This window comes from Augochlora pura, chromosome 11 (genome assembly GCF_028453695.1).
Source record: "Augochlora pura isolate Apur16 chromosome 11, APUR_v2.2.1, whole genome shotgun sequence".
Lineage (NCBI taxonomy): Eukaryota > Metazoa > Arthropoda > Insecta > Hymenoptera > Halictidae > Augochlora > Augochlora pura.
Window position 1 is genome coordinate 9,286,970 of NC_135782.1, and position 27,138 is coordinate 9,314,107.

Below are 27,138 nucleotides of genomic sequence, written 5' to 3' on the forward strand. Positions count from 1 at the left end.
AAGGTAGCTCCACGTCTCGGACACGTCCCTACGTCGGGGGCGTCGCGACGGATTAAAGGCCGCATAGGTGGCCGTCGTGTCGCCATGCGCCGCGTCGCGTCGCGCCGCCGAGGCGGCCGGCCCCCGCGGCCTATCGCAGATCGATAGAAATAAGCTGAGACTCGCACACTTCCACTACCTCTGCCAACCCCTACCTTGCAGCCGCCGCCGACGCTGACGCCGACGCCGACGCCGACGTCGCGACGCCCTTTCGGCGGGTATCCTGGAAATAGGGCAACGCGCGGCCGAATACGCGTCGCTACGCCGATGGTTCCTACTTTCGATTTTGATTCGGTTACGCCGGATCATCTGCACGCAGCCACCCCCGGTTCATTCTTCAGGTGGTGCAAGAATCAAGGGTGAATCGGATCGCTCGATGCATGCGAATTTGGCGGGCAATGAATTTAACTCTCATGCCAATGTGCAACGCTAACATTGTTCTACGTCCTGGGTGCCCGGCCACCCCTATAATGAACTCTTATGTTACGTTGATGTTTTATATATCATGCACATAATTATATAAATATTAAGTTCCATTTGTTTTATACTTGTTAGCACGGTGGAATTTTCTATTTTTATCAATTATCTGGAGAATTTCTACTTCTATCTAACTACCCCGTTTATTAGACAGAAGTACACACACCTTTGTCGTTCAATTTCAGTATTTTACCGTTAACGGAATTGCAGATTCGAAACAGATATCAGTAGGACACGTGCCAAATAATGACGACCTGAACGGGTATTGAAATAGTTCATCGAAAACGAGAAATGTTTTCAGGAGAATGTAAAGAAAAATTGTCACCTTCAACTAACTAATGTCATTAATTCATTTGCCATTTTTGAGAAACGATAATTCGCAAGTGCAACCCCTGTAAATTTCGAAGAACAAACTTAATTAATAGATTGAGGATTTTATGTATCAACTAATAAAGCAGAGTTTTATTTTGCATAAACAATCTACAGTCTACTTGAAGGGTTAAACCTCTAATTCAACCTTTCGATTATGATATGCCAATAGCAAAACTGTGATAAAACGATAGCAAATTAATCGAATTATTCGTAGAATTAAAACACGATAGGGTTGGAAAATGATTTTAAAGAAAGTATTGCTTCGCGAAGTATTAAACTGTCAAATCAATCACCATCGATTTCAATTTTCTGCCTTGCTATTTCAGTCAGTGAAGCGACCGAATGGATTTTTCTTAATTTTCATTAAATGTTCGTTATCTGCGACGCGAATGAGAATATATGGCTGGAACCTGCTGGGAACGCAATGAATAATCAGTCACTTTCGATTGCGGTTCACGTCCATCGTGTCACCGTCTTTTCCACCCGTTTGGTTTCCGCGCCCCTTCTAAATTTACCCCTCGTTTCCTTCCACGTGGATTCAGTTTCACAATAACGAAGGCAAACTGTTGAAACTTGGGGGAGACATAATGAATAAACAGCCTTTCTCGATTTCCATTCATTACCATTCATTTCCATTCACCTTCAATGCGCCCTTCTTTTTCAAAGGGTTTTTTTTTTCGAACGATGAATTATTTCTGCCCTCATTGGCTGTTAATCGAAATCGGCTAGAAATAAAGGGTTTCTTCACCAGGGTCGCTACATTTTTTAATTGTGCTCGTATACATGTATTTGACAGTTTTTTTTCCCGATTTCTTTGCTTTCTGAGTGATTTTATTACCCTCCCTCATTTCCATTTGTTACTTTTGCTTATTATTTTAAAACAGTACACACTCGAACAAATTTATTACGTTTTCCAAATTATTCCATTTTACGAACTATTCTATTGTATAAATTATTACATCTTATTATCGATGATAACAGTTGATTTACGCAATTGAATGAACTTTGCATTCAATAAAATGCTGTTTATTCAAAACTGACATAAATAGGTCATTGATATTTCACATACTTTCTCTTTGATTTAACAAAATTCTCTAATGAAAAAGCCTACAGTCGTTAATCGATCGATCCAATTGTATCATTTACTATATTCACCGAACCCCGAAACGTTGCGAGCTGTTGAATTCACTAATTTTCCCGTTCTATTCACCGCGGCTCCTTTTGAAACGGGGCCAACTAAAATTTGTCGAGGAAACGCGCGCGCACCCACTTTCGACGTTGGCCCGTTTTCATTAATAGTTTTTCGCGGGACGTTTCAACGGCTGATGAAGAGCAACATGTGCTCGTGGTGCTGGCACTTCGCCAACATTTGTTTTTATTTATTATATTTTAATTCGCGCTGGCTGCTCGCGAAACGCGCGCACGAAATAAAGATAAATGAAATGTCCACAGAGAGAGAGAGAGAGAGAAAGAGAGAGAGAGAGAGAGAGAGAGAGAGAGAGAGAGAGAGGGCAGTATCCCCTTAATTACCCTCAAATCTACTATCGTGCATAAAATCTATCGTTAAACTCTGTGAAATCGTCTGTTGTTTGAAGTCGGCAAATATTCGTATTATTTACAATCCTTCCTCAACGTTCTGATCAAATATCTCCTAAATTAATGATTTCTCGACGTAAAAAGCTCGCCACTTTTTCGTGGAAAGTTGCGAGCTGCATCGACGAGTGTAATTAGCAAACATGCAATTTGCCTTTTAAGGATTGAATGTATAACTGTTTAGTAGAAATGGTAACAATTATATAGAAAAGATATAATTCTTTTTCTGAAACTATTATTCTTGCAAAAATGCACACTTATTCCCTCTTAAGGGTTTGCATTGCTTCTTTAATGAGTCTAATAGAACGAAAGCAATATATTAATGTTATTAAATATGAAATCTATTAAATAGTTTGAAAGTACAAAAATTCATTTTTGCCATGAATGCATCAATTCTATAGTCAATTGATTTCAATGCATACTATATCGTATTACAGAAACATCTATAAAACTACACACGAATTTTTATAGGCATGTATCGTTAATATCTTCATCCCAGTCTTCTATCTATAAATTTTGGACTAGCCTTGATATCATGGTATCTATTTCGTCTCACATATTTGAATTTCAGTCCACATATAATTAATGTTGCAACATTGAGAATCCCAGTCTATCCGGTGTCCGATAACAACAATAATTCCAAAGAACATACTAAAAAGCCGATATTTCCAAAGAAGAACGGTCCTTAATCTATCAACCAGTGAACGAAAGACGTTCGCCATAGAATCCCAAGAGCCCGGATAAATCTTTCCGCAAGATTGTCGCGCGAATCCCATATTTTCTACTCGACGGCAGATGTTGCTAAAATCATCGGCGAGGCCGAGCCGCGAAATAAGTATAATATGAAATCCGAATTTACCGAGGGGGATATATCGTGTACGCGTATCGCATCGGCGTGTAGGCGCGGTCCGTGGATCGAATTTCAATAAAGCAGTTATCGGCTGCGAGAGAGGGGATCTGCGAGCGGATTCGCGACGCGTTCCCAGAAATCGCGATCGACGCAATGGTTTCCCTTGCGGGGGTGGCTCGCGCCGGCAGGTGGTGTCGATGAAATACGGCGAACGGGCGACCGTGTACGGCCATCGCGTCGCAACTAGGTCAATCGAAGAACCGATACGTTCGAGAGAAATTTCCATTCTCGCAAGGCTGGCTCCGATTACGCTTGCCGCTGCAATTAGCCGCGCGATCCACGCCTGTACGAATCTGATACGCGCCCGCGTCGCGTCCTCCGCCGATCCTCCTCCTCCTCCTCCTCCTCCTCGTCAAAGCGGAAGGATACAAGCGTATCTGCGAGAGCTCGCGCCCGGAAAATCTCGGTCGAGGGTGTATCCGACGGATATCGAATCGGTGCTCCGACTCGACGATCACGGATCACTCTGCTCACTCTTACGAGAGGGTCTCGCGAAAGAGTTATATTGTTTTCTCGCAACATCGACATACGAACGTATTCATTAACGGCGAAACTGTAGATCTTTGTGCGAAATGGAAATCGTCTCTATCAATTTCAACATAGGATTTAGATATCAGGCCCAGTCATAAATAACTTCCGTTTTGTTATCAGATATCTATGTATTTTGTTCTTTTCTGATTTATTCATTTTGTGTTCTTTGTATTGTATTTATTTCTATACCTTTGTCTATTTAGTGAAACTACTTCCGGTGAATCGTCGTGACTAAATATGAACAATAGATTCTACATAGTTATATCGCAATTCTATAACTATATCATAATAATCTATTATAATAATTTAATTTTACTTATTATTTATTATATCATAGTTTTTACATAACCCCGCCATCATTCAATTTTTTTTATTTTTCTTTAATTTACCGCGCCACTTTAGTCACAATATAGGTACATCTACTAAATTTGTTAATATCCCTCTTCTTTTTCTATATTTTTTTTTCTAGTAATATTACGTTCTAAATACCGCGCGCGGTTTTTCAACTGCTGGAAGAAGGACATTCGTCGTGACCGCATGAAATCCACGATCCAAATTTTCCGATCGGAGACATCGCTCTCTCTCGAAATTTCCGGAACCGGGGAACAATGGATCGATGTCAGGCGGCCATCTGGGTCCTCGAGAACGGCACGCGTTTCACCGTGCCGCCATGTGTGCTCCATCGAGCGTGCACGAAATCGGAAGCCGGCGAGGAACGGTTCGACGAAGGAAGAGGAGCTCAAGGACGCCGCGCGCCGTCCTTAATAAAGAGCAGGGTCGAACGGGCACTCCTTGCTCGCGGCCGTGACTCCCCGCGACGCGTTTTATTCCAGGCTCTTTTTGGGTCAAGTCCAGCCGTGATTAAAGTTCGTCCACGGGACACAGGCTATCGGGAGGGGGTCCCCCGTTTAATTAACGGAACACCGGAAAAGGCGGCCGCGGGACGCCGAGAGGTTTTTCGGACTGTTACAACGTGGATCCGGCGCGTTACAAAACAGCCGGTCTCATTTGCTTAATGAAATGACAAGTTTTTTCTTGCCGGCGATCCAACGTCCGTCGACTGAAAGCGAGCCGGGGGGGGGGTCTCGTTCAACGGCAGCTTTAATTTTCGGGATGAAAGCAGGCGTGTCTCCGACTCGCGGACATTTTGTCCAGTTTTCGCCGAGTTTCCCCGGGGAAAATTAAGACCGGCCGGATCGGTGGCAGGTTGAAACATTCGAGGCCGGGGAGTTCTTCGTTGATATCGTCGCCGAAAGATTGCAAAACAGCTCCTCGCGCGCAGAATATGCTGTCTATATCGGCCGCCTTTTCTTGCCTTCGTTGGGAGATGCGAAATCTGCAGTACTGTATAACGCATCGGAAACATCAAAGAAAGCGAGGTGCTGAATCAGTGACGCTTGCGAAGAAAGCGAAATTGTTCACAACGTTGAATGTGGTTGGGTCCTGAATACGGGACTGAAAAATAATGAATTGTGCATAGATACGTTCAGTGCCGATATTCTTAAATTTGTTAAGCCAAGCTTCATGCAGCTTAACAGTAATAAGGTACAGAAACTTAGAAACGAGTAACTATATTTAAATAAAACATGCAGCATCGTTTGTCATTGTACCGGCAAACGATATTCCCCATTTTTCTTCCTTTTCCTGTAAATATTAGGTTAATAAGATTTATACCGGTGAAGATAATTGTTATACCGGTGGACAATATTTTCTCTAAAATGTATTAAATAATTGAAAGGTTAACATCGTCGACTTCAACGAGTATAAAATAATGGTGCAAGAACAATGTCCGAACGATACAATAACTCGTTTACTATCTCCATATTAATCTTTACTGTATGTCAATGAAATTTTATTGCAAAACAGAACATTTCTCGCGAGCTTTTTTCTTCTTTTTTTTGCTCCTGTACGTAAATTAAAATTTTCAATTTTGAGAGAAACGCTGCTACAATTTGAAGAAAAATGCTGTTACAATTTCATGAGGAACGCAATTACAATTTGAAAAAAGTACACGTTTACAATTTGAAAAAAGTACACGACTGCAATTTGAAAAAAGTACAATACTACAATTGAAATAATCGCTGTAATTTTCAGAAATACGTGGTCATGCCTTATTTTCGAACATTCAAAGCATACCCAGTAATTTCTCGACCGAAAATAATAACGATCTCGAAAGCAACAGTCGTTTGAAATTATGGTGCGCGACACACCCCTTCCATGCTCCGCGGAATTTTTATGCGGCCCGTACCTCAAAGGTTAAGCACGTGTCGGAGGATCGTTTTGAAAATGTCCGTGATCGGAATCGATAATCGTCCCGCCGGACAAACAGCTTTTCAGTAGCGAGAACACATTGGTCGTGTGTTTAACAAAGCATGTCGGTCAGAAGGCCGCTGGAAGCGGCTCGAAGAAAGTCACCATAATTGTTCCGACAACCGCGGCTCCTTTCCCCGTCGTCGTCCTCCACTCTCTGTTTGTCAAACATGGAAACGCACTCGCGGGTTCGTTGGTTTGGTATCGAGTCAGGCCGGGCGAAAAAGCACGTACAAGCGAGAGGCGGGTTTCTGCAAACCGGAACAGACAACGGCGTGCGCGCGGCGCGAGGCGATGGCCCGCCACTTCCGGTGGATCCTTTGTTAATTGCGGATGGCACTTGACCTTGTTCCTGCTGTAGCACGTGGCTCGAGTTACTCGGAAAAAGTAATCCCTGTGTTAAACACGCCGACCGAGAAAGGTTTAATTAGCGAGTCGGCGAGTGTCTTCCGCCTCGGAATATATCTCGTCGTACTTTTCCTCTTAAATTCGCGGTTCGCCGCGGTCTTCCATCAAAGGCGCCGTCTAGCCAATTTAGAATTTGGAATGCACGTTTGTCGAAAAAGCTTTGCCTCGGACAGTGACTCATGATTTTTGTTCAATTTTAAGGCAGTTTCAAGGAACGATCACGAAAAATTGTTTGTCTCAGAGAGCATTTCATTCGAAACAATTTGTTCACTTGGAACGATTATCAAAATTACATTGTCACAGGCACCTGTCCAACGATTAAAATATTTATACTTGTGCAAACTTAAATTTATGATAAAAATTCGTTAGAATTAAATTTTATATGAAAAAGTTTGTTACAATTGACGTCACTTTTATTTAAAATAAATTTACAATTAATCTCTTGAACAGATCCACTATAATCTAAATTTTTCTAAAAAGCTTTCACGATATGAATATATAGTAAAAATCTATTATAAGTAAACTTTGTGTTAAAAAGTTATTGACATTACTCGAATTTAGAACGTAGCCGCTAAAAAATTTGAAGAACCGCCAAAATACTGCAAGCTAGAAAAACCTGCGCAACCATCGCGTCGTTGGCGGGAAACAATGCAACCTTCCGCCTGTTCATTTGTTCTGTATACTTATCATTTGCGAGAAAAAACGCCGGCTAACAAGTCCGCGAACATCGGTATATTCTAAATATTTGATTACGAGTTTCGTCGTAACGAACCGTCGTGGAGGGGGGAGGAGGTATTGTCCCGTTTCGAAGCCGAAAATTATTCGTCCCGAATAACGAGTTTGCAGTCCCGCGGATCCACTTACCGCCGTTTAAAGGTGCGCACGGTATACACGCTGACAAAACGGCTAACATTCTATTTCCCAACGTCAGCCGGGAATCACGGATATAATTTAATCGCCAACGACAAACCGGCGGAAGACGTCTTGCCAGGTAGAAGATGGAAATAGACCCGAAAATCCGTGTTCCGTGCCAGTTTCGAGACTTTAATAGGATTACAAGGAGCGGTTCTCGCGATGTTCGAGTACGTAGCGATTTGGCGATCGAAGGCTGCCGACAGGAACGATCCGTGTCCGCGCATAAATTATTCCGCCGTCCGTCAAAAATCACGTCGAACGGCGTGCGGGCAATCTCTTTCCAAAAAGTTGGCCACTTTTCATAATTTCATATGATTTTTATGGAAATCGGCACTCTGATCTCCTCGAGATTGCAAATGCGAATAGGTTATCGGTAGACTGCGAATTTTATGCGTTTGTGGCGAAAATTAAATCGGAAACAAAATTGGAAAAACATCGGAGAAGATTTTTCTATTATTCAAGACTTATTGATATTATTAATACATTCGAGATTGTTGTTAATTCGCGTCATTTTAAATTCTATTCCTAGTTGATGCTCGTGAACTCACGTCATTTTAAATTCTATTAAAACAAGTACAGCAAGTATACATATTATAAAACTCTTTATTTTAAACAACATATAATTGCATCATTGATATTTCAAAAGAAATTCTATCCTTGTTTTAACGATATAATTCAAAATTTCTAAATGAAAATAAAAATCGTCTGCGTCAACAGTAAGCAAAAGAAACTAAATAATATATTTTTTATTCTTTAATATATAATATAATATATTTTATAATTCCTTCTTTAAGCATTTTAATGGATTAAAAATGATACGTTGATATTTAAAAATTCTTTAATCCTTCTACTATTTTAAATTTCAATTACTCAATATTGCTACAAATGCATCAAATCCGCTGCCTGGTCATTACAATCGCAGATTCGGATCATTATAACTTCGAAGCGACAGAATTGGTCAACTATGACCGTCTATAATACAGTAATCATCCGTGACATTAAAAAATTTCAAAGGACAATCGATGCATCGAAAATGGTATAAAATAGACACGTATTGCGACAGCTTGTTTGCCACAGAAATTGCGTTCCGGCCAAACTTTTTGGAAAAAAAAGAAGCACGCGTCGTGTTTCAAAAAAATCGAACGAACGTGTCGAAGAAACAGGTTCCAACACGTTCCCCCGTTTCTACAAATAACCAATTAACGACGGTGCCCGCCGAAATGATCGATGCCCGTTCACGGCACCAAAGATTCTCCATCGTCGAAGTTCACCGTCGGCGACGTTGAAGTCTCTATTAAATACACTGAAAAAGATTCATGCTGCAAGCTTGGCAAAGCATTAATTAAGGGTTGCAAAACGCTCGGCTCCTATCGCGGCTTTAATTAAAACAAAGAAACGAAAAAACCGGGCGCGCGGTTCCGCGATAGAAACGGAGAAAAAAAAAAAAAGAAATAACGGAAAATATGCCGAATAATATAAACGGAACAATATTTGTCGGTCGTCGGCGGTGGATTTAATTAAAAACTTTGGGAAGGGAAAAAAAGCGGGCGCAGACACGCGTAACGAATTTAAAAAAAAAAAAAAGAAAAAAGAAAAAAAATAACCCCGAACGGAAAGAGATCGGACCGCGGCCGATCGATGCATCCAGCGCGTTGCGCTGCTTTTTGTAATTAGAGTACAAAGAATAAAACAGAATCGGTCCGGCGAATATTGTTTGCCGCGACTAGTCGCCGGAGCAGCCGATGCGATCGCTATAACGCGAACGTGCCAGGTGAATCGTTAATTCGTTGTTTCCGGATGCTTCGTAACGAAAAGAGAAAAAGAAGAAGTGAAAAATAGAACAAGTCAATAAACGAAACTGTAAGATATGGTGGATAGATAAATAAGAAGTTCCATTGAAAGTTGTCAGTAACTCACCCGTACAATATATCAGGAATGTACGAACTGAAAAAAAGTAATTAAACGAGGTTGTAAATCTGTTAGTCAGAAGGCAGAGAAATCGGAAGAGAATAACAATGTGTTCGTATCCTATGTGAAGTGTGGCGTGGTGGTAAAAGAAACGAAACGGAGACAAATCAAAAGAACGGTGTGCAGAGCGGAAGGGGTGTCCTGTTCGGTGTCTTGTGTTCGATGTTCATGAGTATAACGCCCCAAAAATCGAACAGAAAATCGTTCGCTCTATTCGCCTATAGCCGAACAGCTCTCACATATACAACGTGTACGGCTCGATATTCGAGCTATTTCTGCAAAACGTTTTCGTTTGCTTTTATGCGAGTTCCTGACCTACATTTTTCTAATGGGGGCACGATATCCGATAAAAATAGCATTATTCAATTTCTACATTGTTGTCTGAAGAATTCACAGTGGATAATAGTAGCACATTATTGCGATTACATTGCAGATGTTTTGCATTTGTGAGAAGAATTAATAATAATTGAAATTTGAGACACTAGAAGACAGTACATTCACCTCAATTGTCCATCGGTTTGCAAACAAATATGGACAATTTGGAAAGAGGAGATACGATTATTTGAGCCTTGTGATTCGATTTTCTAGTATCGATTATTAATAACTATAAAAACGAGGCTCAAGGCTCGAATAATCGTATCATCTCTCTCAAATTTACCATTTTTGGAGGACATTTAGGGGGAATTTATTATACTTGTATTTCACTATAATTACTAAAGAGAGAAATTCAAAAGTAGCTAATGTAATTGCAATAGATGCAGGCAATTTTTATTGGCACGGAAATCCGCCGTTTAATTATGATTAGTATGCAAATTGCTACATCACGCGGAGTTAACTGCCACAGTTAATATTACAACGATCACACGAAAACGCAATTAAATAGGAATTACTCTATTATTCGTGTTAATTCGCATAAACGACAAATCGAGTGTTAAATTACGTATAGCGTACAATTAAATAGGACAGTTTCTTTGGTTAATTAAATGGTTAAATCAACAGATGGTTCAAATCAAAATATACTTCCCCGATTGCTCGATTCACTAAGCTAAAAATGGAGTAAGAAATTCAACAGAATATTCGAAGAATTTGATTGGTTGTTGAAACGAAACGCGGCTTTTTGATGTAATATAATTAAAATATTCGTATGCTAGTTTTTAATTTATGTTTCACATAACACGCGTACTCTAAACATTGCTCCATAAATTATACAATAAATATTCTCTAAATAAAATAAATATTCTAGTAAATGTGATCTTTAGATATTATAAAAATTAGCTATTTAATAGTAATAAGTCAGTTCAAATAAGTAACTATTGATTGAAGAGCAAAACGTGTTCGAGAATTGACTCGAATAATGTTGTATAATACCCAGCTCTGCTGCGTATAAATTAAAATGCTATAAATAGCATTGCAGCCGATATTCCAGGAAACTGGTTGTTCATAAAAATCCGATAAAATTTCGATGCTGTAACAAATCGCCGTTCACGGGTTTCTCTTTTTGTCGAAAAATGAGATCAGGGAAACTGTCCTGTACCAGTAAAGGGAAAAGGTTTACGAGTCTCTCTTTCTCTCTCTCCCGGTCGAAAAATATAGTCTTCCATCGGGGCGGAATGTTTCACGATCGCGGGACTCGTGAATACAGGAATTTTCCGGTCGGAGGGGTCCCGGAATAAAAGACTCTCTTTCATGGTCATCGATGTCGTAAGTACCGGGGTCTGTTGATCCGGAATGGTGGCCCGGATTCCCATAAAATCACGGCCGTGACCTCGCACGAGATTAGGGGATCGGGTTTCCACGTCTTTCTCGGCGCCCGACTTCGAAAGGGGGAGATCTTTCTGCGTGCTTGACCTGGGCCAACTGATATCCGTTGCCAATGGAACACCCAAACAGTGATAAGACGTTTCGCAACGAAATTTTCTGGCGTTATTTCGTCGAGGGTCGGGGCCATTTTGTTTCAATAAGGATATAGAGAATATGGTAGACGATATTGGATTCTAGAAAGAATGATTGCGAATGCATCTTAATCCTATTTTAAAGTTTCGAGTATAAACGTTGATATAGTGATGCCAAGATTGACAACCTGCTCCAGAAAATTTGATTAGATGGTCCGTTGAAATATGAAACAATGAGAATATTGTACAAATTTAAGAACATCTATGTACTGTTTTTAATTTGAAATTATTTAAGGAAGAAAACAATTTCTATCTGACCCATGTTCGTGGCACTTTGATGAAGATCGTTTTAAGTTTAATTATAGGAATATCCTTACAACTTTATTAAATTCTCGTTCGCGAGAGATTAAATTATATTAGTCCCATTCTTATCCCACTTATCTCATTTTCAAGAAGGGAACATGCAGTGTTAATCATTTATCAAGCTGTCAGATTAATTTTGATGTTAACACGGCAGTCGAATTATAAAATAAATGCTCTTTAAAAAGGATACCTTTTTACCTAATCGTAAAACGTAATCAAACACAAATTATTCATCGCTATAAGGCAATTATAAATAGACTGTAGATATATAATAAAAAAAATCTAAAATTCTTGTAATATTTTCAGTGCTTTATATTTCCATTGACTCGTTTTTATATCATCAAATTCTCAGTTCGATCATTAGAATCTCGCCAAAAACAGAGGGTAGCTTTGTGGAAATTTTGGACAACGAGGAAATCACCGGGTTTCCCGGCGGCGGATACATTTCAAGAATAAATTGCGGCATCGATCGACATCGATTTGCGGATTGTCGAGACCCCCCCCCCGCCACCCACCCGCGCGAATACACGTATTTTCCACGACTATCGAGTAGAATTAGACGAAATGTCGGTGGCGCTAACGTTTAATGGCCGTGGTCGACCGCACACGCTGTAATTTGCATCCTGTCGTTTTCTCCAGCCGGTTTTGTCGCTCTCTGTTCACCGGTGTCCCCGATTCCCGTCTCTTTCCCGTACGCGCCCGATCGTCCGTCACAATTACGTTGCCATTTTGCCGGGCCGACACGTACCCGACTTCCCCTTTTTCCCCCCACCGCCGTTTTTAATGTCCCCGTGATTCTACTCCATGAATCAGACACGGCTAGTAAACACCTTCTTGTTAGCTCTGTTACCGGCACGTATTTTGTTCCCGCCATGGGAAACTGTACACGTTCACCCGAACGAACCTATACGTCTTCCTCACCGTGAAAGAGCATTTCCCGGTTTGACATGATTGACGTTGACACTTCGACTTGCTTTCTTCTATGATTCACCTATTTACAGAGCGAATGGTTTACCGATCTCCAAGCACTCTGGATTTATGCGTGAATTATCGTTTGCGTTTGAGATGTGAAATCGCTGCTTTTCTAATCCGTACGTTTCAGTTTGGAATAACATTAGAAAATTGAAGCTTGAAATATTATAGAGACAGAGCTTGACAAGGTAACGCGAACTTAAAGCTTGGCGAGATATTATAAAACTGAAGTTTGACAAAGTATAATAAAAGTAAATTTCCACAAAGAAGTATCGCAGAAATAAATATTAACGAGAGAGTATTACAAAAATAAACCTTGACAAGAAAGTACTATAAAGATAAACTTTAACGAGAAAGTATGACATCAATCTAAACTTTGACAAAGTATCACAGAATTAAGATTTAACGAACGCCAACAAAATTAACGTTCCAATTGGAACCCGATACAAGTGACATAGAAAAATATTTTTACAACAGGTCTAGGCCAGTAGATCGAAACGAAGATCGACTGATTGGAGTGTACAGTTTCGCACATAAAAAGTGATAATTTCAGCATCCACGAGAAATGTTATACATTTCAGACAGACGACGACAGTAAAATTGGCGTGGCAGTGGTTTTAATGCATTTTCTTAATACGGCGCGCCGCTATCCATCTTCTAGACTTCAGAAGGCGAACTGAATCGTTTGAAAATCTGACTTACGTCCCCTTTGGCTCTCAGCCACAGATATTTCCCGAAGCAACGTGTCCACTTGAGAGTTCCACGTCGAGAGTTGCCGGGACATGGGCTCGAGGGACATTCTCCAACAGTTTACTCTTCAATTACCGTCGCATCCACTCGCGGGAGGTGAAACTTGCTGCGGTCGTAAGTTGCTTAACGTGCAGATTAAAACCGCCTTCAATTAGGTAAACAGCACGTTTACACACGGCAAACGACTTGTTCCCGTCGAATATTTTTCGCCTGATTTATCGCCGTTCCGGCGAGCCGTACGCAAATAGAATTCCAGCTATTAATACGCCTCCCCCCGATGAATCCGAGCGATCAAAGAGAAAACGGTGAAACAATAATTAGGATAGCCGACCGCGACGCCCGTCGATTCCCTCTTTATTTTCTTATCGGATTAGTTCAGCTATATAATTTATACAAACTGCGCTTTAAGCGAGAACGCTGTTCGTTGCCGCGACCAATCATTCCGTTTCGAATACGCGATTACCAGGCGAAGCCGCGCCGCGGATCTAATCGCTATAATGCTCTAACGATTGTAAATTAGAAATCTATTTTCCTGCAATTACTGTCGGAAATACTGTGCTCGATTATCATTATCCCATATTTCTGTGTAATTACCGAATTGGGTGTGCGCAGAACGTTCGAACTAAGATCGAGCACGTTATAAATTATTATTACACATATGATCATGTTTTTTCTGAATGCAATTAGCCGATTGCAACGGCGCCGCGAGAAGATTTTTCCCTTCTTTAATGGTTCTATGGAAAATTATATACAGAGACGAAATTCCTCGAGTCTCTCTCTACCGTAACTAAATATCACCTATTCGTCCAGTAATAATTAAGGACTATTTAAATGGACACGTAGTAAAATGCCGACAAGAGATTCGATAAAAACGATCGCCAACAAGTCGCGTTTCTCGTATGATTAAAAATAAAACCGTTCGAGTGTCCAGTTGGTTAGGTGGTTCGCCCCGAAGCTCTCGTAATCTCGCCGGTTGCATACCGCGGGCCGAGATTGGTCGGATCTGATTCAATTGATCCAATGAATCGTAATGCAACGTGATTAGATAATCCAAAGGGTCCAGCGAAACAATAAACGCGGAACGACAGTGAACGGGAACACCGAATGGCGGTGCTAACGAGAAGCGAAAGGGGTCTCCGGAGAGAGAGAGAGAGAGAGAGAGAGAGAGAGAGAGAGAGAGAGAGAGAGGCGGCTCGGCGAATAATTCAGCTGTTAAATTACTTAGGCTAGTTTTTATCGGCCGCCGGTCTCGATCCGAAACGTGATGAGCATCTCGCAACGCGGGCGAGCCGCGTCGAATCGCCTTTCATAAAGTGCCACCGCACGTGGAATCTGGGTTAAACGATTGCCCGTGAAAGGAGAAGGGTTATTAGCGGGCGAATTTTCTCGAAAGCGCATCGATCGGAGATCGTTACCGGCCCTCCCGTGATCGACAGTTTATGGGACAGTTTCACTCGCGAATTTAGGTAGAGACTTTCAGAAATGCCGATTTAGCGGAACGATGTAATTGAGGGTCGTCGTGCGCCGCGCACCCATATAACAAGCCATGGAATAATCAAGCGCTGGGCCGGGTAGCACGGTATTTCAAACGGCGATTAGTAAATAGTGTAAGCGATCTTTGAGATGGTCGCCGGTCAGGCGGCGCACTATTTATGTTTCCGAGATAAGGAGGTCTCTGTTTAGGTGATGAGATGGTTCATCGAGGGGAGCAGGCCCTTTTTCCGAAGAGAAAGGGCAGTCGAATAAAGATCTTTGAGAAAGAAGCAGCCCACCTAATTTCTCACCTTGTGTCATCTGCAATAGATACTTTGTCTCGGATCGCTGACATATTTCGGAGAATAATGCACTTTATTCGTTCAGAAAAATTGACTTTGAAAAACTGTTTGGAAGAATGTACTTTCAAAAATGAAATGTTTTGTCTGTCCTAAAACAATGTATGTACCATGCTTTATTTGTTAGAACGAATGTACGTTTGAAAATAAAATATTTTACTCGTTGTATACAATTATAAGATATTACAGAGTGTTTTATTAATTTTATGAATTTCTAATTTCACTCTGTAACCTCGTTTCCATAAATATGAAACACCTCTTCGAAAAAGGTACTCGTTGAATTTTCGAGGCCTGTACTTACGTGAAAGCTTTCTTAAAATTAGAATAGAGTAACCCAGTTGCGGTTAAATTAATTACTGAAATCCTGTAACTCGCATGGTACTTGTCTGGAGTGATTCCAGTAGGGTATCAAGCTATTATGGGCATCATAGTATGCTCCAGAGGCATCTCCATCGGTGGAACAGGTTGCTAACTGTACTTATCCTCATAGAACCAGATGAAATTCCTCCTTTTTTCGTCTTATTAATAATCCTGTTCCACTAACGACGTCATTCCGTCGTTTAATAATTGACGGACAAAACTACGGGCTACATTTCAATAACACAACTTCTACCTACTAACTTCCTAATGCCAGATGAAAATACCTGTCTGCAACTGGATCTTGCGGTACTGTAATTAAACGCCAACTAGGGAACGAAGACGGTAATCCGAATGGGAAACAACAAGAACAGCCTACGCAACAATGTACAACGAGAGATCGGTATCTTTCTTACCAGGAGCGGGAATTCATCCAGCGGTCGCCGGATAATTCCACCTGTTCGCGTACAGACACACAGGTGGATATACCTCGGCGACTATCGACCGGACGAGAAACGAACGCTAGCAATTACAGGGAGCAAAAATGCGGGATCTAGAGAATGGTAGAAGCGATCCAGTTCCAGAACGATCCGATTTTTCTTCCCGCAGGAGAATACGTTGCGTAAAAAAATTACCCGTAATTTCTACGTCTAAAGCATCGCGGTACGATGCAATTGTTTGTACGCGAGTAGACACCGCTGTGCCCTCGATCATTGTGATCACCGGACCGCGGGTCTTTATGTGCTTGCAATAAAAATATGCAGATCAATTTTCAAGACAGTGAAAATAGTTGGAGAATCTAAGAATATTGTTGTATTATTCGGAAGTACTTAAAGTTATTTAGAAAAGAATTGAATGCGTGAGTAGATTCAGTTTCTTGCAATTAATGTAGACAATTATTATCTTGCGGAAAGATCCGCAGTCGTGAGACATTTGCGTGAAAGTATTCGTCGGGAGCTGACAGAGTTCGACAAATACGATCCTTGGATTTTAGATGGGTACATATACATTTTGTTACGCGAATATTCGTTCAAAAATAGAATTGTCATCGATCGATTATCGTGTTCGTTAGGTATCGATTCGTGCGGCTTTCCTCTATTTCGTAAACTGAAATTACTGCTTCGAGAAAGGCGTTTCGAGTCGACCGAAGAAAGATAATTCGCGGACGGAGTTGAAGTAGCAACTGTCTTCCACAGTGCTCGAAAACTATACCGAAGTCGTCATAATCGACCTCGACGCCTAACTAAGCGGGTTCGCGTTTAATTCGCGAACTCCTGGCACGTTTCTTACGTAACGTGGGAGCCAAATCTCGGCGACCGGCTTGACGTACCTTCTGTAGAGCTTGTCCCTGAGGAGTCTGCGTCCCAGAGTGGCGAAAGGACGCAGCGGGAAGATCTGTTGCCTGTTCCTCGTCATGGTTCCTATATCCCGAGTGTTCACAGACGAACGGTGCACTGTTCACTTAGTTTTCACATCGCGGGAAAACTTCAACCGGAGATCAGACGTGTTTGTACATCCCGCGGATCGTCGGCACCGGGCAGGTCCCTCGGAACAATTGTCGGTCGACGGAGCCAATTACAACAACCGGCAGCTTTCTATCTGCCATTCGTCCAACTTTTCAAGGAGCCGGCGCGGCTCGCCGTAAAGCGCCGTAAATCAAGCGGGCGACAACCGGCGAGGCTGACTAATCGTCGAACGCGCGCGCGGCCCGATTTAATTGATCGATTTATGCCGTTTCATTAAGTCCTCCTTAAACGTCCAGACCCCATTGAATTTCCCTCGTCGCCGGCGCACCGCCTCCTATGGGTCACCTCTCCGTGTTCCGTTCCTCCTTCTCGATCACTCGCGCCCTCTCTCTTTCTCTCTCTCTCTCTCTCTCTCTCTCTCTCTCGATCGTTTGCGATCTACGGCCGCGTGTTCGGCGCTCTTTTCCGCCGGCGAACTGGTTCGTCCGGAATGGGTATTTTTAGTTGGCGACCGTTCCGAGCCTGTTTATGGGGTCAACACCACGTGAAACACGCGCGCGTGTCTGTTCTGGGGACTTCGACGGAACTAATATTTGCCGGAACGACGAGCCACCGTTCCTGTCGACACCCCCGCGCGTACCGGAAGCCGGTGTCCACGGCCAAATGGCCCGATGATCGACCGACGATCCTACACGCTCTGCTTCCACGCTCTCCTCTTCCACCGGACTCGCCTAACCTCGGTTTTTACAGTTCGTCTCGCACCACGGTGTTAATCGAGTCGCCTCTGAGACGTTCGAGCCGCCAGTCGATCTTCCACTGTTCTCTCGTCGCGTTCCCTTGTCTTCCGTGTCGTAGATATTAAGTCGTTACGGATTGTGTCAGCTTCTCTGTAAAAGATTCGGATCTCCTGTTTTCTTGCTTCGGTCGAATATTCCGCACTTTGGAGATGTGTTTGGATATCATTTCGTAGATCGTTTTATAGATCGTTTTATAGAACGTTTGATCTTAGACGAATTGCGTCTTGAATTCATTTAAGAGGTGTTTAATTAGCTGCGGCTTCGATACCGGTCGCTTTCTGCGTAACGAATCGGATTTACCGTGGTGATTTTAAAGAGTGTCTAAGTAAATGTCAACCCTTTGCCGTGCAATAATCAGTCAGACGCGTGCTAGGCAGTTTAAACAAAGCCTATGGGATATATGAACGTTGCTATTTTATTACTTCGCGTTACCAATATTTATTTGTCGAAGCGAGGTAGAATTTCGAATGGTCAAATAATAAAATATTAGTTACGGCGGTAGATTGAATTTTTAATCGGTTTGTACGATAAATCGAATTACTTTCGGCTGAATTGTTCGTGTGCGAAACAGAATATATATTCACAGAATGAAGAATTCGGATACCGCTGATTCGAGTAATAAATACGTGGTTTATTGTGTGTTTCACAATGTCTCTTTAGGGATACTGTTATTTTTATCGGTATTGTTATTATTGCTTTCATTATTATTATTATAATTACTGTTTTTTGTTTCCTCTATCATTGCCATTGTATTCATTATTATTTTTATTTTTCCGTTTCTTACACTACATCTTTTCTTCTTCACATTTCTATTGTTTGACTATGATCTCAAATTTCTTGTAATGAAAGCGTTTTCCACGATTCTACATGTATCCACGAGGAAATACTCGGCTCGCGTATACGTGTACGGGACAACAGGCGGCGAGTTTCGTCGCGTCGGCGACCGTCGAGCATTCGACGGAAGATATCCGCACGATCGTTGTAAATATTTCAGTGGTCGGCGGTTGGCCGTATAAAAAGGGAAACAATTTAAACGCGGCCGCCCGCGCCGCGCAAACAGAATGCAAAAATCGAGGTAGAGGGAATCCGAATTGCAAAGCGACTAAGGCGATACTTCCGGCTCCCGGTGGAAAAACGAGCAATCGCTACCGGCCGCGGATAAATTGAAAAAGTAAATGCGCCGCTCTCGTAAATTCGTCGGAGTTTTGCGGCCGATGCACGGCTATGTATATGAACGCCGGGGCGTTCGGGGAAATTAGCCGCGTCGGCGATCAGGCCGGACCAAAAACGCCGAACAGAACGAGGGATAAAAGAAACGCACGTCGAAATGGAAATAATCCCGCGGACGCGGCCCGGAATTAACACGTTGACGACGGCTTGACCTACCGGTATAGGTTCAACATAGGAAATAGGTTTAACATAGCAAATAGGTAAAAACATAGAAATTCAATATTATGAACTTAACATAATTATTCAATTTTTGCAAATTTCAGGCGCCGTCTCGGAGAGAAAATCGTGAATATCGGCGCCGGCGTCAACGTGTTAATCAACGATCCCCATCGGCTCGGTTTCACTTGGGATTCCGCGTTTCGCCGCGGCGGCGGTGCTCAAAGTGTCGCCGAATCGACAAAAATTACGCTTTCTCGACGGACCGTCGGGTCGTACGGATGATTAAGTAATTTCGAAAACGCTAACGAGCCGCTCGAATCAATCATCTCCGCCTGATCGGCAGAATCCTCGACGGTTCGATCAATCAGCCGCGCCGGGAACGGAAAAATCTTTCGAAACGATTAAGATATTTCCTACGCGGAATGCGCTCTGCGCGCCTTTCTCTTCAAAATTGCATACACCGATGGTCGCGGCTATTTCCACGGCGATCGTTTTTCCCATCTTTTCGTAGAACATTTTCGAGACGAGTTTGCTAACGATTTTCAAGTTTGTTGATAACGGTTACGATGACCACTGGCTACTTGGAAGATGTGATTGATCAATAATGTCATCAAGGTAGGCAGCTTGTCGTTAGAGATCAATCATTAAACGTCCAATGAAGAAATCGTCGATGTTCTTCCCACATCTTACACGGTATTATAAAGCACTGCTCACTGGTATTACAATGACAGAGGACTGACAGCTTCTGTCTCTTAGAGAAGCTATGAAACGTCACGTTTTGAAAAGGCTAATAATTTTCATTGTAAATGCTTGAAATTATTGCTGGGATTCGAATATTAATTATAGAATTTGAAATCAGCTCCAGCTTTATAAAAAGCGTTATACGAACAGTATTAAAAAAATGGACCATAGAAAAGTCTTTAAAAAACAATAAAATATGACTAGAGATGTTAATGACACTTTCAATGAACGTCCACATTTTCTAGATTAAAAATCGGTGTAGACGATAATACGAACACGAATATGTTCTCTATTAAACGATGTTCTAAGCATGTACTACAATGTTAGATTCGCATCTATTGAATTCGTATCTACAACCATGTAATGAGAAACAGTCTAAACGCTTTCTAAACATTTTTCGATCGTTCGGAAACGTTTTATTAGTTTCAACGATTCAAGACTGTTTATATAATTTCGACCATTCTAAAACGTCGAATAATTTTGAACATTTTTAAACGTTCAAATAACTTGAGGATTTAAAAATGTTCAAATAATTTGAGTCCATTGAGAACGTTGGAATAAAAACTACCACTTAAAAGCGTTAAAGTAATTTTGACCATTAAACATTTTTCAAAAACGCTGAGAAATATCTATATAATGTCTATCGAGCTAAACCATTCAAATAATTTTTAGTATATCCAAAAACGGTTCAAATAAATTCTATCCTACAAAAGCGTGCACGTAATTTCAACCATTCAATATTCACGTAATTTCGTAAATTCACGTCCACATAATTTCGGTTCACTGAAATAATTTCAAGATGAGAAACGTTCGATCAATTATGAACACATTTGGCTACCTAACGAGATACGAAGCAAAAGCCTCGCAGGACTCGAGCACACTTGAAAAATTCCCGAAGTCGAACGAAACCACACTAGACACGCACGGGAACGTCTCGAAGACGCAACGCAGCCGAATCCGACCGAGACGAGGTTCTCGAGATCGGTTAAACGAATCGGCCGGGCCAATTACGAGCCGCACAGATTCCCAAGGAGCGAGCGGGAGCAAAAGAAAGGCCGTAGCCGCGAGATCGCGTTCACGAATTATCACATTACGCCGGCCGCGCGGCGCGTTTTCCAGCGGTTTCGTAACGACGGTCTTGTCGCAGCCGATTTCCTTCTGTCGGCGCGCCGCGGCGGAAAACTCGATCGGAAACGCGTATCGTTCAAGGACCTTGCCGCGTCTGGCCGCTCGTTCCCCGAATGACAGATACCATCGGCTTTCCTCTCTTTCTTGCCCCCCCCCCCCCCTCCCCCTACCCGTCGCGCGCCACAAGAGAGGCGAGATGAGCCGTACGCGATTCGTTCGTTCCTTCTACTCGAACGACTTTCCTATGCGTCACCCCGGTACGCGGCCGTAACCGATCTCCACCCACGTTTAACCGGTACAGGAACGCTCGGCGTTCCGAACCCTGACCACCGGCTCTCTTTGTGTCTTTGTTGGGACGTCGTCGACGGCCCGGGACCCAGTCCCGTTGGAACTTCGAAACGATTCCGGAGATTTCCGGGGGTCTGGGGATTCGTGTACGAGTCCGAGTTCCCCGACTACCGGAACCTTTGGGATTTACAAGTTGGATGTGTTCGACAGGGGCTGAAGGGGTTCCGAAAATAACCGTGTCGCGGAGCTTTGGACCGAAACAGTTACGGATTTCATGCATTTTTCACAGAAATGGCTGGCTCGAGAATGAAATTGTAAAGATATGACGAGATTTTTAGAATATTTTTATGTTATGTATGGCTGATTAAAATTAGTATATAAGGGAAGATATTTTTATCTGACTTGATTCTTGTAATCACCAATTTTTATATAGAATAAGAATAGCATGCATTGATTGCAAGATATAGGGGCAGATGGTAGTGTCTAACTTTAATAGTTCTGACAGAAAATATAAAAATAGTTCTTCCTGATATCTTCACTGGTACGTTTACTTATCCATTTCGCTATAAAAGCGTAAATATGCAGTCTATAATATATAATACAATAATACTAATATTAATATAAACGTAATACGCTCTCGGTTCTGAAGCATCGAAAGCAATATATACCTTATAACTCCTTCGGTTCTCCATATCGTTTAAAAAGTCTAAACTGATAGCCGTTTTCAACGTCTTACGAATTGACTTACATTGTTACAATGATACGTTCGTCGGGGGTCAGTCGAGCGTGTTATGCACCTTCGAGATTTGACGAGACAGGAAAGAAATGTAATTGGTGTTGCGGGTGTTGCAATCCACGAGTTAGGTACTACAGAACATGCGTCATAAATGATAATGGTTCAGATAAATTGTTACAGTGGTCTGACTACCCTGACAACAGATCGTTCCCGAGTGCCGCCATAATTAACACTTGCAAGCGATACCAATAGTATATGATTCAATCGAGTGTCTTTACAAATATCGACGCATTAAATTCGGCTTATTGAAATCATTGAGAGATCAAAGAAATTTCTATTCAATTTCGGTTTCTCGTAATCGATGTAAATCATTTTTATTTCGCGCAAAGATCCGTAGATTATTCACATCCGACCAGCATTCTATCAAACGCTCACAGCTTTTCTATTTTTACGATTAGATTACCGGAACACGTGTTCGTTGTAACAGTAGCCTAACGCGCGCGCTCGTGGCTGGCGACGGCATTGGCCACGCGTTGAAATCACCAGCCGGAGGCTGGACCGTATGATTTCAATGCTGGCATAATAGTCGTACAATAGCGACGATTTAAAGCCGTCGTTATATCTGCCGCTCACTAAAATTAATGTTTCGTTAATGCAATCCTTGCAATGACGTAGCATATTATGAATTGATGAAACGAATGGTAAAAAACGGAGAAACCTTGTCGTAATCGTCGTCAGGGGATACTGAACTAACGACTTCGGATTATCCGAGGGAATAACATTCTTCCGGTAATTATTCTGCGCTAATGGTTAACGGTTCCTTATTATTCAGAGATTACTAGACTATTAAAGTAATTAATGAGTTACAGATTTGTAAAATATCAGAAAATTAACCTTCTAATCTGGAGCCTGTGTGGTGGATCATGATATATAAATTATCAATCTGCTTTAAACAAAATCACAGTAATTATAGCGCATAATAATACATTCATAACAATCTTTACATTGTATTTTCCTTTCACAAAGTCTTCTCGTCTAATTCTGTCCCTTCTTCTAAAATATCTCACACAAATATAAAATTGCAAAGTCGACAGTTTTGCATCCACCATAAAAATTGTATTCAACCACTGGAACGCGCGAGAACCCGTTCGCTGTCTCTTGATCGAATAGACAAAGTTTGATCGAACAATCCGGGAGTTTAAACAAATCTTTCGCCTGTAAAACGTCTGCCGTTCGCGCGGAGACGAGACGCGGAAACGAAGTTGACGGTAGCGCGTCAGGCACGATGGTAGAAGGCTCGCGATTTATTTTACAGGGGCGCGGGAACCGCGTAACGAACGCGAAACTAACGCCGTAAATTTGTAACCGAGTTGCCGGGTGTGTTCGGTTGATCCCCCGCTGCCCACGTTAACCGCCTGGGCGTACACGCCTTGTGGATAACCTTCGTCGCGGTCGTTAATACGGGAAAATTGCTGCGGAGGGACCAGCGAGTTTCTGCGATGTTTCTTGCTCGTCCCCGTGAAACATCGGTCTGCGGAGCTGTTTTCTACCGGAGCCGGGGCGTAAACGTTTTTCATTTAATTTTAGAGCGAGCCGCTCTCACCTGTCCGCGTTGATTATGGGGCGAATTAATATTAATGGCGAGTGGCTGTTTAGCTTTCGCGTTTGCATCGTCGCACTGCGATGGCTTGACGAGACCGTTTACGATCGCTTGACGAATCGTTGTAAGATAATATGGGAATTATTTGCTTGCGAATTTGTGGACGTGGGTGTAAACAATCACTGTCGTTGTTCAACGAGGTAACATGGCGATTTTTTAAATTTTTGCAATAACTTTTTTTAAGATATAAATAAATGCGGTTCAACTATTATATATGGTGATACATTATATTGATTTCTGTCTTAATAGTAGAACTGACTATTGTACAATGACAAGATGGAATTTATTTAAACTGTGTTTACTTAATTTTCTACGATAATGGGTGGATGATTAAATTATGTTTATCTGAATCAGCTATTTTGACGGATAATTATGCTTCCATCAAAATTAACAATTTTTTACCAAACAAATCTAACATGTTCTACCAAATTTTATTTAAACATTCTAATTATTTCGGAATTCTATATTGTATAAACGCATTCCACATATAAATAAGTATGTCAATAGTTTGTCGTACACAATTTGCTGTACAATTCAATTTTATTCTACTACAATAATTGAATAATTGTTCTGTTATTCACGTCCAACCGATTAGTTTGGATAATAGACGTTCTACCGTGTTATAACAGTGAATGACAAAGGTTTACATCATGTTGTTAACTTTTATGGACGATGAGAAGACGGGTTCATTTTACAAACTAGATAATTCAAGCGTCTTTGCGAATTGCAGACCAGTTTTCTCGTGCTTGAAAAATGCGCAAATATCATAAATAAGTGGAGGTAATAGTAGACAGGAAGAATTAGGTGTTTACTGGTTCCCAAGGTTTTGGCTCTGGTGGAAGAGTCATGATCGTGCTACGTGATCAAGAAGTGGGAGCGCATCAAGACGCCTTTTACGGATCAATGGTGGGGCGGAGAAGTATTACACCAGTTGGTGTAAGCGTGCGGGTCAAGGAGAAACGAAACCATCCCGTAATAAATGCAGAGGAGGAGACAAAAGACCGAATTCTTGGCTAATTAGGCAGATTAACATGGAACTCCTTAGGAGCCGCGCTCATCAACGCGATGACACAGATGTGGGTTAGCCGCAGACCGCGGATATTCGTGCAGAATAAAAATTGCTTAAAACTAACAATTATTCACCAAGGAAATATGAAAAACTGTCGAAATATTATATTAATAAATATAATATAATATTCTTTCAAAATTAAGGCAAGTGGCTCGAATCTCTTCCAGGCGTTAGACCGATTGATTTTCTAAAGAATGGGTATAAAAATATCTTGCAATCGACTGGATTGATAAAAACAATTAAGAAATCACATTATTCAAAATCTGAGCGCACAATGAAAACATAAAGAATGCATTTTACAGATCGAAATAACTTATACTTTCAAAATCGATATTCCGTCTGAAAATGTGGTTAATGTATTTTCTAAACCAACCACGAGTTAAACAATTCGGAGCCGGTTATTTTCGATTCCCGTGAGCCTAGCGTTCAAAATTAACAAGTCCTCGGTGCCGCGGATAATTCACGATCAATCTGCGAAGCTGTGCAGCAGGCGCTTGAAAAGCGAATTCCTCGACGCAACTGGCTGCCGCAAAAAGAAATTGATTCCCGCGGCTCGTTACGAGCGAGTCCGGCATCGATTTAAAATTCAAATGGCGAACGTCGAGGGTTGCGCGCGTTGATTTTCCTCGGACAAAGACATTATCCGTTTCGAATCGGCGCGCGGTTCCGGCGAGTTAACGGGCACGTCCCGTGCGAAACGTTCCTCGCGGCGTGGATGGGACGCGAAAGTTTCGCCTAACCGTGGTCGGGACGATAGTGAAAGTAATACGCGAGCGTAACGGAGTCCGAAAGAAACGGCGCGACGGAGGCGGAGGCACGGCGCGCGCGAGAGGAGGCCTCGCCACGGTCGAAGGCCCGCGAATAATTTACAATTTACATTTCCAGAACGATCTCTAGCGGCCGCGTGATAATTGATAACGCGTGGTTCGCACGCGCCGCGGTCCGAGCGGCCCCGGGGAGGAACGGCCGAGTCATTTCGAGTTTCACGGAGCGTATAATCGGCGAGCGCGCGAATCCGCTCGGCTCGCCGCCGTCGCGAATCGCGGGCTAACGAGACCATTAGACGCACAAAACCGAGGAAGAGAGCCGCGGCCGACGTCGTAATTTGACGGAGAAACCTGGAAAGAGTAGAAATCCGTCAAGATCTCGTTCACTGAATCACGGCTCCGGTCCACTTGCCCGCGCTCCGGCGCGACCGTAACAAGTTCGTCGCGAGGCCTGCCAGAAAATTGCTGTGATTTCATACGGGGAAATCGCGGTGAATGGGGCGACACACGCGCGGCAAATAACGAGTCCACCAGACCGATGGAATTTGTCGCAAGTCCGTTAGGAGAGATTGCTACCGTGTCCTCTCTATGCGCCATTGTCTCTGCGCTGCGATTAGGCGAACCGAGGGCTCCTGCGTTCGCAAGGAAAAACGTCGCCTGACACGATTTCATCGAACTCGAGTTTATGCGATAATTGAGGAGTGTTTGTGGAAAATGTAATTTTTGAGGAGAAAGAGGAAACACTGCGATCTTTAACCCCTCACACTACGATTCTTTCCAAGCTGCTTTGATTAGCATTTATTTATTCTTAATAATTATAAATTTTAATTATAAATTATAAAATTTAAATTAATTTTCCTTAATAGGGCCAGACAATTTTCCTTTCTTTTATTATCTTTATGCCCTTTTGTTTCTAGACTTTCATAACAGAAGAATTGATTTTTATTTCAATACAGTGGAAATTAATAATATTAATATTTATTAGATCCTGCATGAAATCTGTATCACGAGTCTGACTCGTTATTATAGTGCAAGGGGTTAAGATATTAACGAAATTTCTACATATATTATACAAATTCTTACATATACTATATGAAACTAGGATCGCTATAGCTTAATAACGCGATCAAGATTTTTATTTCTAAAATTAATATATGAATTTACGAGAAAAAGAATTGCCTTTTCGGGAAAAACATATATGACGTAGCCTGTTTACGGATTTCGCGCATTTATGGTAAAATTGGTTAAATAAAGTACGAAACATTCAAGTGGTTTCGATTGTAATAATTACGCCGTGGATTTCTATGTAAAATAAAAATGTTGCAAGCAACTTGTAAAAAATCCAAACTAAATGCATACAATTTGCAGTCTACTAATAATTTAAAAAAACAGTTCATATTCATCGCAC

The 27,138-nt window shown here is 41.9% G+C and overlaps 1 protein-coding gene across 9 annotated transcripts in view; it reads right to left on the reverse strand.

Moving 5' to 3' along the window:
- Positions 1-27,138, reverse strand: part of Dlg1 (MAGUK family member discs large 1) — a 630,693-nt gene that overhangs the window by 28,494 nt on the left and 575,061 nt on the right. For 7 of the 9 annotated variants that reach the window (XM_078194784.1, XM_078194780.1, XM_078194781.1 and 4 more), the window contains one exon: positions 9,473-9,499. The exons of the other annotated variants lie outside the window; for them this stretch is intronic. In XM_078194784.1, coding sequence (XP_078050910.1) covers positions 9,473-9,499 — 27 coding nt within the window. The remainder of the gene's footprint in view (positions 1-9,472; positions 9,500-27,138) is intronic. 9 annotated transcript variants of the gene reach the window in all.